Source organism: Sander vitreus, chromosome 1, assembly GCF_031162955.1.
Source record: "Sander vitreus isolate 19-12246 chromosome 1, sanVit1, whole genome shotgun sequence".
Taxonomy (NCBI): Eukaryota; Metazoa; Chordata; class Actinopteri; order Perciformes; family Percidae; genus Sander; species Sander vitreus.
Genome location: NC_135855.1, coordinates 12,135,051 through 12,151,729, shown reverse-complemented (window position 1 = coordinate 12,151,729; position 16,679 = coordinate 12,135,051). Strand labels below are relative to the sequence as shown.

Here is a 16,679-nt window from a genome sequence, read left to right as displayed (position 1 = left end):
TTGGTTTAAACCTTTTTTTTCTTTTCTTGTGTCATTTCCCTTCAAAAACTGAGAATCGGTTGATTGCTAGTAGGTTATGGATTATTGCACATATTAGCATTATGTAATCCTTTAACCCCTTAAGTTTATTGACCAGCCGGTGCCAGTCATTATAAACTCAGATGTGTGCAGCCAAACATTGTTTAAACCATATCATTTTATTTTAAAATATAGTGGATACCTCAACATTTTCAAAGGTACCAAATTTGTCAGGTGGGATTTTGAGGAATTGTGTAAGAAAACAAAAAAATCCCACACACTGTCCATCACTTGCACTCATTTTTTTGATGATGTTTTCAGACCTTCATCAGGTAAAGTTCATTTATACAAACAGACTTAGTAATAAAGTGATGCACAAGACATGATGGAATAGTACAACCATTGAAACATGGAGTTTTGTGTTAGAAAGTATTGTGTAAAAAAAAAAAAAAAAAATTAATAATAATAATAATTTTACGTCAATAACCATGAATGCCACTTTAGCTGCTTTTATACCAAACCTTCTGCACCTAAAACATTGCTTATGTATTGTTCTTACACCTGGATATTTATTATTTAGATAAGCAACAGCTCTGGAGAGACTCTGGGAGCTGACAGTGACCTAAGCAGCACAGCAGACAGCTTCGGTGGCAGAACTGCTGCTCATTTAGCTCAGTCCAGAGGAACTCTTTCTGACAGTGAAATTGAAACCAATCCAGCCACCAGCACTGTGTTTGTAAGTATAAAACTCACTATGAGTAGATGATACAGTTCTTATATTAGATAATAGACAATTCAATTGTGAATGTACTCCATTTGAACTTATTAAAGCTGCACAGAAGGTGTCTGTAATTAGTGGAATTTCAGGGTTCCCCATGCGTTCTAGAAAAGCTGGAAGATTGCAGACTAGTTTTCCACTTCTTCAAAACACCTGAAAATGAGAGAAAGAGTTTAATGTCCTGGAAAATGAGTTTCTGTGTTTTTCTTTGGCCAAGAATGAAGCAATCCTGCAACTGCCAGCAGTTGAAGGTTTGTGGTGTATTAAAGCTTAAACGGTGGTTAACGGGTGAGAGTACCACTCCAACTTTCCTCTACATGACCTAAGAGCATCAAGTTGGACAGGAAGAAGTCTTAACACCACTTAAACAGTCCTTCTATGTGGACAACCGTCTGGTACTGCTTCTCAGACAGATTGGGATAACAGTGGTGCTATGGTCAAAATAGTGTAAAAAACAGATGCATCAATACTCAAACTACGTACTGCAGATGTTGGCCTACAAACGTGAACCTTTCATTTTGTTTTCAATTGTCCTGTTTCCACAGGGAAAGACCCACACCCTGAAACAAACTGCAAAAGATCAAGTACCTACTATGGTGAAGGGGCCGCCTGCGCAGCCCATGGAGGACGTCAGTATGAGGATTTACCTTTGCGAAGGCCTGCTGGGTATGTTCTGCTCTCGAGTTTAGACACTCGTCTTATAGTTAGGTCAAGCAGCTGACATTTGTTTCTGACGTTTCAAGAAAACGTGTCCTTCCTGTGTTCTTTAGAGCACTGCATTGCTTTACTAACCTCATATTTGTTCGTCAAAGAAAATCTTTTGAACCAAACAACCTTGAATATTCAATGCTACCTCCACTAATGTAACGGAAGTGTTGCTAGATGTTGTTAACCTTTCCCTCACTATGACCGGTGCAAGCTCTTGCTTTATTGGTTTGACTATTAATGTAACCACTGAACTTTCACTAACCCATGACTGAGAGAAAAAAGCAGAAGTCATACATGTGATTAGATGGAAGTGGTGTAATGTTCAATTTTTTATTATGAAACCGTGACTGAACATCAATAAAGGTGAAAGGTTATACCCTGATGTTGAGTAATGCGAGGGCTCAGTTTTACAAAGTGAAGAGGGAAGTTGTATTCATTGCTGTCTGAGATGTTTGGCAAACGATTTCAAAACATGTAATGAAATTGCATGTGTGTGTGAAACTCAATTAAAGTGACTGAAAATGAAATGGAAAAACCATTATGGTAAGTCATGACTGCATCTGCTGCAAATAAGTATTTTTAGCAAAACGACATTCAATTAATTTGACCCAAGTTAAACTTGTTAGTTTTTTTTTTTTTTGTTTTTTTTAAATATGTAAATACAATAATGACTTACCGTCAACCTCATCACCACACTGTAACAACATTATTGCTCATCGACGTCCTGTGTTAAGCTATAAACTACACGTTAGTGAGTAAATGAGCGTGGTATGTCTTTGTTTCTCGGATGTGGTTCTCTGCTCGCTCTGCTCTTGTTTTTGCCATTAAACCGACTCACCTCTTTGCCTAACCCCCCTTCCTGCTCTCGCTGCTTCTCTTCCATCCTGCTGCTCCTCCTGGGAAATTCTTCCAGGCCGCGATAAGAGCTCCGTTTGGGATCAACTAGAGGATGCTGCCATGGAAACATTTTCTCTAAGTAGGGCTAATCTATCTCCTTTGCCCTTTTTTTTCTGTGTGTGGGGTGGGATGAGTGAGTGAGTGAATCCATTGTTCACCCGGACTAGCTCTGTGTTTGATCTGTGATGTGGGGTTTTTCCTGTCCTCTGGTGAGCTGCGTCTGTGTGTTTCTTAGCATGAGATAGAAATGGAAAATATAAGCATTCTGGCAGAATTTGGTCGCAATTTCCCCTCAGACGGAGATCAAAGACAGATTTCCATACGCTTCTACTCTCATTTTTAACATTTTAATTTCTGCTTACCTATATTTTCATCCAGATTTCATGTTGGAAAAAAAAGGACTTGCTTGGTTGCTTATTTAAGGGCCTGTTGCCTTCAAGTGCTCTCAGAAATGTAATTATGAGTTGAGCACACTCAAAGGAGCTACCAGCTGGTAAATTAGGATTGGGAAATGTCAAGTTTTCCAGTGTGTTACCAGGGAAAACTAGGTGAAATGAAACTGGCTGGGCAACATATTAGAAGTGAAATATTTAATTTCTGTTTTGCATCCTGTAACAATTATTGATGTTATTTACTTTATCCTTAAAATCGTCGACATTTTTGTTTTTTAGGTTTTCAATAATTTTTTGGCCATTTTCAACTTTATTTCTGAATTCAAGCTGGGGTAGGACTTGATTTGAAGTAGAGTGAGACCTCCTCCTGCAGCTCTCCCTCTCTGTCAGCGCTGAACTTTCACCAAAAGTGACGTGCACGTAGATCTGACTCGTCGCGGGCTAGATTTACTAAAGCCTGAAAACAGAGCCAGGAGGAGGTGCAGAAGTCTATAGTTTCCTCCCAGACCACTTGAATTACAATATGCTGAAAGGTTATTATGGACGTTTTGCCCAATGACGCCAAAAATAAAGTGCCTACCACATCTTTAAAACGGACTGCAAAATAAAAAGTCATTTCCGCAGTATCAGATATCAGAAACGTTACAAAGAGCAGCACTTAAAGGCATCAGCTCAGCACCTCTGTACATGCAATTTTGAATTGCTGCTATCAAACCAATTCAAGCAAAGGTTTTATTAGACCTGTTATGTTAGTTCCTGCTGTACAGAGTTATACTACTATAATTACACTATACTGTGTAATTATGTGTAATTGAATTAGTCTAATTGGTCTTACTGTTTTCATGCATGACAAAGACCTTTTGAAATGCTTGTTAATTTTCTGAAGTAGATTTTGGCGAAATGGAGAGCTACAGGAACATTTTACAAAAGCTGTACTTTGTTACTTAGTGAAAGCTTGTAGTAACTTACAAACAAGCTGTAGAAAGCAACATGAAAAATCCAAACAGTATAATAGTTGGAAATCTAATGTATATAGCAGATAAAATGAGTATTTTAAAAATAACTCACAGAAGTCATTTTGGTCATAATGTGTGTATCAGAGATATCAGGGCCATGAACTTGTATTTTTTATTTTATTTTTTAAATGGATATGTATTTAAATTGAAATTTGCTGGTATGAAAGAATCTGTTCTTGTGGCTGCATGTGTGCTGTTTGAGTAGATCAGCCGTACATTTGTTGATGAATATGTCAAGCTGTGCACATTTTCGGAGCTACATGTGTACTGTGTTGATGTGTCCAGGTAAGGAGCGCTCCACTCTGTGGGACCAGATGCAGTTCTGGGAGGACGCCTACTTAGATGCTGTGATGTTGGAGCGTGAGGGCATGGGTATGGACCAGGGACCTCAGGAGATGATCGAAAGGTTCAACATGGCTGACGTTTTATACGATCCGTCTACATACTTTATTCACGGTTAACTAGGTAACTTTGTACTTATAATGTATGAAACCTGGACACCTGGACTAGTAATACTTGGCTTTTTTTTGTGTTTTGTGTGTCAACACAGATACTTGTCACTAGGGGATCATGACCGCAAGCGTCTGGAGGATGATGAAGACCGACTCCTGGCCACCCTGCTGCACAACATGATTGCATTCATGCTAATGCTGAAAGTACGGAGGCCTAGTTTGTTATTTTAATCATGTGTCGATCCGTGCCAAGTTTCCTTTTTTTTTTTTTTTGCCTCGAGATATCTCAACTTTTTGATGCTTTTGTTTGTTTAGTTGAACAAAAATGACATCAAGAAGAAAGTGAGGCGTTTGATGGGAAAGTCCCACATTGGCCTCACATACAGCCAAGAGATCAATGAGATACTGGACAAACTCGCCAACATGGTGACTATCTGTCCTTTTTGTTTTATTTAGTTGACTTCAACTTCTATTCGCCCTTTGTAATTATTTGTATTAAACTATATCTTATTTTTTTAGAACGGCCGTGAGCTGGCCATCAGGCCCAGTGGAAGCCGTCACATCAAGAAGCAAACATTTGTTGTACATGCTGGCACTGATACCACAGGAGACATCTTTTTCATGGAGGTAGGACAAGTCTGTAATTCCTAATATTACAACTGGCGTTTTTATTTAATTAGTTTTTGTGAAATACCAAGTTATTTCAAACTCTTCTGTTAATACAATGCATATATCTTTATCTATATTATCCTTACTGCTAGTATAATGTCACTGCTACTACATTGCACATATCTGTACATGTTTATACATTGTTCATATTACATAGCCATATTTATTCTGCTCTTATAACACTGCAATACATTTCTTGTCCTGCCTATGCACCACCTGTCTATACTTGAATATCACATTGCACTTTCTTTCTTTTTTTTGCACTTCTGGTTGGACGCAAACTGCATTTCGCTGTCGTTGTACTTGTACACTGCACAATGACAATAAAGTTGAATCTAATCTAAAAATTGAATCTAAAAAAATACCACGTTATTTCAAACTATCTGAGGCGTTCCCTAATGCTGCGTATAGAGCATGTTGTAGCATGTTTTACTAATATTAAACTTGCCCCATCATTGTTTCAGGTTTGCGATGACTGTATAGTCCTGCGCAGCAACATCGGCACAGTTTACGAGCGCTGGTGGTACGAGAAGCTCATCAACATGACTTACTGCCCCAAGACCAAGGTGCTGTGCCTCTGGAGACGCAACGGCCAAGAGACGCAGCTCAACAAGTTCTTTACCAAAAAGGTCCAAAACTGCATCTCTCTCTCTCTCTCTCTCTCTCTCTCTGCATCCTGTACTTTTCTTCACTTCAGGAGAACGGTAAGAAATTAAAACAGCTTTCCTCTTTGCATTGTAGTGTCGTGAACTCTACTACTGTGTTAAAGACAGTATGGAAAGAGCTGCAGCAAGACAGCAAAGCATTAAACCAGGTATGGAGTGACCTTTTTTCTTCTTTCTGTCTATCTCAAAAACAGCCGTCATCAGTTACTAGTCTTTTCTCAGGGATAACTGGGCATCGTTTATTTACTGTTTATTGTTGAGAACATGTCTTGTTTTCATGGTCACAGTAAAATATATTTTTGAGCAGCAGGTAAAAAGGCAGAAAATATTGTCATTTATTTAAAAAAAAAAAATATATATAGAAACATGAAATAATCAGTAGGTCAGTAATGCAACGTTATTACAAAAGACTAACCCACATATTCTTAAATATAATGTAAATGTAATTCACAGGATTTAACAAACCCAAACAAGTTGCATACCGACCGGAACGTGGTGTAATAAACGGTTTGGAAAGAAGACAAGCACCATCACACCTCTGTGTGGCTGCAGAGTTGTGATGTCCTTTTGAAAACTGTTTCGTGCGGCGCATTTTCCCGGGATAAGCATAATCAGTATTTTACTTGAGTTTACTGACATGTGGAGCCTGTTGAAAGATAGAACAATGTTCTTTACCACATGCTGCCATGCATATCCATTTCATCACCTTTCGAGATTTTCGCTCCTCTGATGTTTTGGAGACTTGCTCTTTCTGCAAATCGGTCTCTATAGCCGCTTTCCGACCAAGTAGTTACAGGAACGTAGTTCTAGGAAAAGTCCACTTCTAAACAGTTCTACTAACTGCTCTCCCCCAAAACCGTTTTTTCCAATTGCATTCGCACTGGCCAAGTGGCCACAGGGAGGGTTAGCAGGGATAAGGGAGTGATGCAAGCACGGCAACGGTCTTTATAGCGTTAAAATCAGAAAACAAATACACCAAAAAAAGTATGAACTAAATACTAAATCTAATGTATACAGCATATTTGTCATAATTTAAACAAGTCTTCTGAAGAGAAACGGGTATCTCTCTCCCCTGCCTGTGTGTGTGTGTGTGTGGCTGTGTGTGTGGCTGTGTGTGTGTCGGCCGGCCAGCCGCAGGACACGCTTGTAGAGTTTATTGTCAATTCGGCATCAGTTTTCGCAAGACAGCCTATATTCGAATTGTTCAAATTGTCCCGTTGTTGGTCTGTCTGTACCAGAAACCCGACCCTCGTTGACCTAGGTCCATACGCTGAAAAGAGAAAAGACCCTGCCCTGAAGTAGGAGCTGAAAGAGTTACAGGAACTGCGGCCAGAGGGACTTAAAAATCCCCAAATTGGTCCAGTCGGAAAAATCCCTCCGGTCGGAAAGTGGCTTATGCTGTGTAGCGAGATGAGCTTCCTGAATTTGCACCCAAAATTGCTGTCAAAATTTTCATTTATAATTGCCAACTTAGCCTTAACTTAATTCTCAACTGGGGAAAAAAGCAGAAAAAAGCTGCAAAGAAAACAAACAAAAAAAAAAAGTGCAAAAATAAACTACAACCCCAAATCACAGAGACGCCGATTCCCACGAGACATTTGTATCCCAATTATCAATTTTATTACGACCTCTGTGTTTGGCAAAATATGGGAGGTCATTTGCGGTGGAATTTCTACCTGACAAATTTGCGGACTTGGCAGATTCACACAAGATTAAGATCTTTTAATAGGGCTGCACGATATTAGGAAAATATCTAATTGCGATTATTTTGACTGATATTGCGGTTGCGATATGATTCACGATATTGGAGGGAATGATCATTTATGTATCATTATTTTCATTTTCAGTGTGACTATTATTTTATTTTTTTGCAAGGATCTGTACCAAACAAAGATTTTTTTATTTACTCTGTAGGATACGATTTGTAGGCCGGGACATCTCTGCAGCGCCACAATACTTTATTTCAGAATGGTTTGACACGTATTTTGCCTTTTAACAACTATATTGCGCCGGACCAGGTTTCTTTGGGGAATGTATTATCTGTACTTATCTCTAAACTCGGGTGTTGTGTCTCTCAGGTCCGGAGCTGGGCGGAGAGTTTCCTGTCCAGGACATGAAAACTGGTGAAGGTGGACTGCTGCAGGTCACACTTGAAGGGATCAACCTTAAATTCATGCACAGCCAGGTAAGAGAAACGGCTTCTCATCTCACACAAGGGCATGACAATAACATAATCACTCCTGATGGTTAAAAGTTCATCCCGTCCTTCTGTCCACCTTTCTGCTCTTCTACTCCTGTTTGCCTCATTTCCTTTCATCTCGTGATGTCTTCCTCTATTGTCATTAAAAACAAATCCTAGTCAAAATGTTAGTGATGATCAACAACATGTTTGATTGGCATTTGCTTGTACCTGATGTTTTTCCTTAGAGGAAGAATTCCTGTTTGTGCTTTTGCGTTTTTGGATTTGCTTTTTTTAATTTGTTTGTTTGTGCGTGCGTGTTTGTATGCATGCGCTTCCCAAAACAATATTAACACATCCTTCCACACAAGTTTCTTTTTTGACATCCGTGGCGCTCCAACCTCATTGTTCGTTGACCGTGTGGGAGGAGATGAAGGGTAATGTGTGTGTGTTGTGCATCAGCGGTAAGACGGATGACCCTGAGCAAAGACTTTTCATTAATAATTGGCTATTTAATAGCAACTTTCACATTTAAGTTTGGACCCTCGAACATCGTCATGTGTTGTCTTCACGCCTGCGCAGGTAGTCGGGGTTGGTATATTTCTTCCGATTTGTTAGAGTGTAGCTGTGATTAAGTGATGTACTCTTGTTGAATAGTCTGAAGAACAGACCGTGCTGAAAGATCAGGGACCCACTGCAGCCAACGCACACTTCATACATATTTAGCGTCTTTAAAAACAACACAAAAACAAAAGACTGAGGTAGTGCCAAGTAGCAAACAAGATCCTACATCTTTAAACCGAATTCTCAACAACAAAAGTCACTTTAAGTGTCAGTTCTAGTGGTATCTATCAGTTTTGGTTGAATTGAAGCCTCCAACCGAATACGATAGAGGTGAATGGAATTTCGTTTGTTGTGCTCACAGCTAAAAACAATAGAGCAGTAACCGAGCCCGGCCCGAGCCCGGCAGGCATTAAGATATTTATGTCTGAGCCCGACACAGTTAAAATCTCGTTTTTTTTTTTTTTCTCATACTAATAACACATGTACGTTTGTAGGGAGGCATTCGGAAATGTCAACAGATGAGCGCATCGGCGCACACTGGGCAACAAGCGCACGTTAACACAGGCGCGCACCTACATAATAAGCTTTTTTAAATTTCAAATGTTCAATGCCTTATCACGCTGATGTGACCGAACCCGAACACCATTTCTAAATATCTGTCCGAACCCGGCCCGGCCCTTCGGGCCCCGGCGGTACCCAACGGGTTTGGGTATCCATCCTCTAACTTACATCCACCTGGTGGCCAGAAACATGACTCCAAATGAATGATAATGTTGAATGATTATGTCGTTGTTGCGTTTATACTGTAGCTTGATTCTGCTCCCCCCCCCAAAAAAAAAAAAAGTCAGTCAATTCAGGTTTAAATATACTTTTTAATTGCTGTGAGCATCACAAATACAATCCCATAATCTCTCTTGTAAAACCTAAATTTAGTGCATGGTCAGACACAATGTATTTCTATACTTTTGGTGAACCAACCCTTTAGCTTGGATGTTGCTACACTCTGTTGTGATTACTGCCTGCTTTTTCCCCGCTGCTTCTGCTTTTTCTACCTCAGGTATTTTTTTTTCTCGTTTTTTTTGGCTCAAGTAGATTTTTTGCTCTTCATATTGCAAGGGGTAGAGTGCCACGCTTGGAAACGATTTTTTTCATTATCACACAAGCTCATACAATTAACCTAAGACATGAGTTTCTCAAAGGTGCTCAATGTAGGAGCACCTCATTTCTAGAAGAAATGATTTTCATCACCGACTTTGCTTAGAGTTGCGAGATTGCGAGTCCTCATAGATAGTTTTCATGGTTTTTGAGTAAAACTGTTTCACCAAACCCTCTGCAGGAGCTTTATTCAGCACTGGATGCCATTTAGAAGACTTTTCTTTTCCTTCTCTTTTTTTTTTTTTTCTTTTTTAATTGAAATGACTAAATTGAGCATTATAGTGAGTGAGCACTGGGTCTAGTCCCGAGTAGCTCTGCAGTGAGATGGTGTCAGAGGTGACGTCCTACATGGTAGAGGGATTTACTGTCCCATCATGCAGTATATCTGCGCTGCTGTGTGAGCACGTGGTGTTGGTGCCGGCCCTTGTTGCTGGAGGAGGAGGCATGGAGGGCTCTGGGGGACTGAGATGTTTTAAAGTCCAGGAAAAGAAAGGTGAATGCAGCTCTCAATACCCTAGTCACACCTCTAGTCCTCTTATTTTCTCTTCTATTTCCTAGTTTTTGGGGGCTGATTCCTCTTGTGACAGGTTATTTTTATTTTTATATATATATTTTTTTCTTTCATATTGGCTCTGGTAACTTATTTTTTTTGCTAGATTCTTGATTTGAATCCGTACGAGGCTCCCGTGGTTAGAGCCCTCTCGGAGTGCCGTCGAGTGTTTGTGCTCTTCTGTCCGATAATAATCCAAACCATTTCTCTCCCATGCTCTCTCCCCCTGCAAGGAGCGGAAGGTACACAACCTCTGCTGTGTTTGCTTATTAGCAGTTACATCTTATTGGGTTCCTTTTTTGTTTTTCTTCTATCTTTTCCTTCTTTTTTTTTGTACTGTTGTAGCTGTATGGCAAATCTAATTTTTTGTCCTTGTCTACATTTTTATATGAAACTTCCATGTATGCATCATATGGGCCATACTGCATCTTTGAGCATTATAAGAAATGTCTTTGTTATTTTTGACTACCTTTTGCTGTTTTACATCCAAATATATATATATATATATATATAACTCTAAATCTTCCAGTTCTGATACACCTCATTGATGAAACAAGTAATGTTGAATTAGTTTAGAGCTTTGAGCAGACTTAAATGCATTTCTTCTCATTTAACCGTTGCCCATGTATGCGTTAGATCATGGAAACTTCTCATAGTGTGCTTTTCTTTTCTTTCGTCAGCTGTTAAAAGCTTGCACTCCATGTGTAGTTGTTTTATTTTTGACCTTTCATACTGAATAAAACAAGTTTAACATGGCTAATTATTATTATTTTTTTTTTTCTTTTAAATATGAAGTGTTTACTTTTCATCCAGTGTTGTTGAGTTAATAATGTTCTGTCTTGTTTTGTTTGTTTGTTTTGTTTGTTTTTAGGTTTTCATAGAGCTGAGTCACATTAAAAAGTGCAATACAGTGAAGGGAGTCTTTGTCCTGGAGGAATTTGGTAATTACACCATCTATTGATTCTAGGCCTGTACTCGGCACGGCAGTAACTCAGCTCCACGGCAAACGTATTTGGCGAGAGCTAATGAGGGTTTCACTAAATTGGATACTCGCTCACCTTGAGGAACACAGAGACACCGGTGTCTGGAGGTGATTAAGTGAGTGAAGAATTCTTCAGAGGACGTGGGTGTTCTTTCAATCACATGGGTAGCGCTAAAGTTTAGAGCTAGAAACGTATGATTTAGTTGATAAGGTGGGAGAGGGGTGGAGTTGTTGAGAGAAACAAGTGCAGCGTTAAACAGAAGCGTGAGGACAGAAAGTCTGTATACGTGCAGTTTAGTGTCCCAAATTTCCTATGGAAGATTCTACGTGCAGTTTAGTGTCCCAAATTCCCCATACAATGTCCTTAATTATGAACCTGCTAAACCACCTGTTTAACTGGTGTTATGGTTAGGGTTCGGGCAACCTGTCTCAAATAAGACCCTCATCATTTAGGACACTCAGTTTTTGGAAAATAATTTGGGACACTAAACTGCACATATACCCAGAAAGTCCAGCTGCCTTTTCCCCCAATATTGTTCTGACAACAAACGGGCACAAGTAGAAACTAAAATGTTCTATCGTAAGAAGTGATGTCCGTTCTTGGAGATGGACGGATGCGTACCTCAACGTATAAATGAATGAAAGTCATTTACAGCAACCCTTTTAAATTGCGTGAAAAGGATTTCAAGTTCCCATTTTAGAGAAAACAAAGAGCTTCTAATGGAAGCAAATATCACGGCAGCTAAAAGAGAAAGATAAACGTTGAAGGTTTAGTTTGCTGATATTCAGAATTTTATGTCGTCTACAATCCCATGAACATGTATAAACAAATCAGTCTTAGTCCTTTGAGGATTAGTTTTGTAGTTCAGACTGCTTTTATGTTTTGGACTGTAGTGAGCAGGAGTTTAAATGGTTAGCTCATTATTTACATTTCTAGGTACAAGTCAAAAAAAGAGGACTTCCAGTACGACAGTGCAGTACTAGGATCGTCAGGAGTTGAAGTTGAGTGCCAGGCTGGGTTACTGTCGTGTCTCTGTGCTGCTTTTGTAATGTTGCCCTCATCTTTGCCACTATGAAAACCTTCATTCTCCAGCAGGTAAAGTGTCGTCACCTTTCTCCTTTCTTACTCACACTAAACTCCGTGCTGAATATTTCCTCACTCAATCCTTTTCATGGATTCATATTTTTTTCTTCTTTTTCCATATTATGAGTTTCCCTCTGCTTCCTTCATCACTTGCTTTTTATTCACCCCAAACTCCATCTCTCATTTCCTCTGGCAGTCTGCCTCTGAATCTCAGCAAGTGGAGATCTTTGGTGGGACTGTTTGTTTAGGATTTAACATTTCCCAGCCCCCCTTTTTCTTTTCTTTTTTTTTTTTTTTATATATAATCTGTTCCGATCTCAGCCTCCTCATCTCTGCTATGGGTTCACAGTTACTAATGAAAAGTCAATCTGTCCTGTGGGCAGTGACATGGTCCGGGGTCAAAGGAGTTTGGCCTCTTGGAGCTGCTTTTCTGTGATGTCTTTTAACTTTCAGTTCATTGGGGTGGGGGGGAGGGAAGGAAGGTTGTCCTTTCTCTTGTTTTTTTTTTTCCACATTTTAACCTTTACACTTTTTTGCAGTCTGTTATAAGACATATGTGTTTTTTATTTGTCCATTTTGTGGGCCATGAACGTCTCACCAACAGTCACAAGTTTGAATTTAATCCCATGCCTTCCCATAAAAACAGTTTAAAGATAAAGGCCTTTGATGGATCCAAAATCAGTTGAAAGACCAGATCTGATCATTGAATTAGTCAGAATATTAATACATTTCAATAAGAGCAGTATTTATCAACAGTAGACGAGCCACTCTTACCCTCGTCACCCTCTCTGTCTTAAGTTCGATGTACTCCTGACTGTTGTGGCGGACTCTTTTTTGGCCCACATCCCATTTTACACCTTGTTGAACGTCCAACCCTGTGACCCCCCGCCCCCTCTCAAAAGCTCTCAAGCATGAACTCATTAAGGTTCCTGCTGCCTTTGAATTCTTTGTTTTGTCTTTTGCACCGGCATAGTTCCTGAAACTAAAGAAGTGGTGATCCACAAGTACAAGACCCCCATGGTGAGTCCTCAGGTCTTCTGTCCGAGTCGATGCTCTTCACCAGTGCATGTAGAGTACCCGTCGCAAGGTGTGCCCAGTAGAAATGTGCCTCACAAAATTTGACATTTGTATCTGTAAACCTGCTGTAGAGGTGCACTCTGATTCCGTCCCCCCTGGGAGCACTAACACGAACCTAAGTCTGAAAACTGGAGCTACAATCTCAGTGGAAGCATTTAACACATACTTTATAACGTGTGACCTTAATCACTAAGAGTGCAGCAATTTGGTCCCCTCTGGTCATTAAAGGATTACAGCATCGTTTGAGAGTTTGGCCCTGTAGTCACCTTACTCGGTGTAACCAGCGGGTGGCACCAAAGTTATGTCTCCACTTTACAGTACAGCACAGATTACACCCATGCTAAAATTGACTAAAAAGAGGAATAAAAAAAATCATCTTTTGGAAATTGATCTTAATGCCTTGATTAAAAACATTAGGAACAATCCAACCTTTAAGGACACCAGTTTTCTTTGTGAATGAATAATGTATCATAAATAAATAAATGTTCTTCCTTAAAATACAGGGGGCATAAGTAAGTACACCCCTATGTTAAATTCCCATAGAGGCAGGCAGATTTCTTATTTTTAAAGGCCAGTTATTTCATGGATCCAGGATACTATGCATCCTGATAAAGTTCCCTTGGCCTTTGGAATTAAAATAGCCCCACATCATCACATACCCTTCACCATACCTAGAGATTGGCATGGGGTACTTTCCATAAAATCATCTCTCAATGCAAATCAAACCAGCTATTAGGCTAACTGAAATAAAACCATTCCAGTACCTATAAGAAATCTGCCTGCCTCTATGGGAATTTAACATAGGGATGTACTGACTTATGCCCCCTGTATTTTAAGGAAGAACATTTATTTATTTACGATACATTATTCATTCACAAAGGTTGGATTTTTCGTGATTTACTTTTTTTTTTTTTTTTTAAATTAAGGCATTAAGATCAATTTCCAAAAGATGATTTTTTTATTTTTTATTTTTTTTTATTTCTCTTTTTAGTCAACTTTAGCATGAGCTGAGCACTGTATTTTACAGTATGTTTGGGCATGTTCACACCGAAAAAATACCTGGCAGGTGATTGGACGAACCGTCTGTCTATTATGTACACCATTGTTGTTTTGAGCGAACGGGAACGGTATACATCCATGCGCCACACATGCCTAAACCACGCCTGTAACTGTCAGAAGCTCCTCACCAGACGCTGGTTGGTTTGGTCCACTGCTGTTTTCGGACACACGGCATTACACGGATTACTTGAAGCCTGAAGAGATGGACTTTTGTGTGTGATAAAGACAATATCCTGTCGTGGGCACCAACTGGTTAGATCACAAAGAAACTACAATGCACTGGTGAACCAGTAGTATTCATCAGTTGAGTTCAGGCAAATTAGGATTTTGGCACCCCTAACAACACGGCATGAAGGAAAAGGGGCCCTGCAGAGTTTTTAAATACTAACCCTAAAGCATGCAACAGTCAATATTCCTACAGTATTTAGACTGAAGGGAGCCTCTTGTCTATCTTTGTTCCTTGTGTTATTTTTAACTATACACAAATGTAACCTCACATCTGGGCCATTATCCTCCTCATGGTTATTTTTTCCTTCTGCAGGCACATCAGATCTGTTACTCGGTCCTCTGCCTTTTCTCCTACATGGCGGCAGTGAAGGGGAAGGAGGCGGAAGGAAAACCCAAGATTCTGTCACCGAGACCCCTTCCTAGCTAGTCTACGCCCTGTGTCTTCCCCCCCCCCCCCCCCCCGTACTCGCAGTGCCTCTCTACTTGAAATGGCATCTACGCTCTAAAACCACAGACTTCTGACAATCCGCCCAACTTTATTCTAAGCACATAATTCCTTCTCCCTCCTCTTGTATATACAAGCCTAAGACCCTTTCTCGACTCTGTTGTGTAGACGTGTTTGGTGTGTGATGTCGTGTAAATACTTCCAACCCCTCACCGCTGTCGTCCTGATAGATCATACCAACTAGCTAAATGTTTGCCTGCTCCTTTTCTCGGCAGAAGCGACTCCCCTCGAGCTAACCTCCTCAGTGTGAAAGTCTCCTGTTCTTCCTAACTGTTTTTGCCGATAGGAGATGTGAGCGATCACCCCGAGGCACAGAGTGCACGCAGGTCCCGTGCACAGCCTTGACATTCACTACAGAGTAGCTCTCTCTCTCTCTCTCTCCCCCCCCCCCGTCTCAATTTGACTGTGTGAGTTATTCCGTGATATGTGGTTACTGTAAACTTCCAGTCTGTCCAAGTTTAAACTGGTGCAACATCCAGAGACCCTCTTATAGTGCAGGACGTCCCACACTGAAAATGCTACCGTACCGCATGTAAACGCTTCTTAAAAGTGTTTGAAGCCCAAAATAATGTGAGTGTTCTCAGATGTGTGCTCTTGCCCTAGATCAGCCGGCCAGGCTGAATTACTGTTCTAGTTCTACTGTAAAATGTCCCGTCTGTGGTCTGCTGTTATTAATTGCATGTTACTATGAGGATGAAAAATAAATATTATATATATTTCTATATATAGTATTTATTTAATATATACATATATTGACTGTACATTTCTCTGGAAAAAAAAAAATAATGTTACAAATTGTTGGTTTGCTAGATGTGCAATACTTAATAAGTAGTTAGCCATTGCCAGAGCCATGTTTTCTTGAGTTAACTGGCTTTCACAGGGTGAAGAATGTAAGAAAGAAGTTTTTTTTTTGTTTTTCTATAGTACATATTGATTGGAGTGAATCTGATGACTTGACTGTTGTCTTTTTAAAGGTAAATTAACTCCGAATCACATACGGTAAAAAACAAAACCGGCCGCTGTGTTGCTCTGTATGGTGCAAACTTTGGAGTGTTTTGCACTCAGGCCACACCCCCCCAATTAGTGATGTCACAGCAGGTGTTTTTAAAAAGCAACAGGCGATGGTATAGTACCTTGCATTTGAATTCAGCCTACAAAGCGATGATGTGATACGCGTCTTTGATAGTCTAAACGGTTCGCGATGCTGTGGGAACGTTTTTTTTTTTTTTTTATAAATAATATGTGCCGTTTCTGTGCGCCGAATTGAAATGAAGAGGAAACCAAACCCACCTGGCTCAAACCGGTAGCCTGGGAAAACCATGATGAACTTTGCGGCAAATTTGTCTGGCCAAGAGCCCATTTAAGCCCATTTCCAAATTTTCCAAATCGAGGCACCAATCACAACCGTTGAGGCGGGCTTCATACGATGACGATAGCGCAGCAATGGCGAGCAGCTTTTTGTTTACATTCAACATGACGGCCAACGAAGCGCAGCAACCCGTTGATGCCGCTTGTCGCTGCTACGCCACCCGGATCGTTGGTCTGATTGGTTGAAGGTCTATGCAATTGCGCCCAGAGGCATTTGAGCGGCGTCAGTTGGTGACGCCCCTTTGGAAATGGGCTGTGAATGAACCTTCCCCAGACCCACTCTCAGATACAGCTGAGAAGGGTCTGGTGTCAACCAGGCTATCAAACCGGTGT

General features: G+C 40.2%; 1 protein-coding gene across 9 annotated transcripts in view; it reads left to right on the top strand.

Annotated features, from left to right (window-relative positions):
• The window catches only part of madd (MAP-kinase activating death domain), a 60,970-nt gene extending 44,764 nt beyond the window's left edge, over positions 1-16,206 (top strand). For 4 of the 9 annotated variants that reach the window (XM_078266127.1, XM_078265719.1, XM_078265804.1 and 1 more), the window contains 13 exons: positions 599-754; positions 1,342-1,462; positions 2,418-2,480; positions 4,095-4,215; positions 4,360-4,465; positions 4,577-4,687; positions 4,781-4,888; positions 5,395-5,559; positions 5,672-5,744; positions 7,674-7,780; positions 10,915-10,984; positions 13,083-13,196; positions 14,787-16,206. In XM_078266127.1, coding sequence (XP_078122253.1) covers positions 599-754; positions 1,342-1,462; positions 2,418-2,480; positions 4,095-4,215; positions 4,360-4,465; positions 4,577-4,687; positions 4,781-4,888; positions 5,395-5,559; positions 5,672-5,744; positions 7,674-7,780; positions 10,915-10,984; positions 13,083-13,196; positions 14,787-14,896 — 1,425 coding nt within the window. In that variant the 3' untranslated portion in view covers positions 14,897-16,206. The remainder of the gene's footprint in view (positions 1-598; positions 755-1,341; positions 1,463-2,417; positions 2,481-4,094; positions 4,216-4,359; positions 4,466-4,576; positions 4,688-4,780; positions 4,889-5,394; positions 5,560-5,671; positions 5,745-7,673; positions 7,781-10,914; positions 10,985-13,082; positions 13,197-14,786) is intronic. The other 5 variants (XM_078266374.1, XM_078266043.1, XM_078265885.1 and 2 more) reach the window with 2 other exon arrangements.
• Positions 16,207-16,679: the final 473 nt, after the last annotated feature.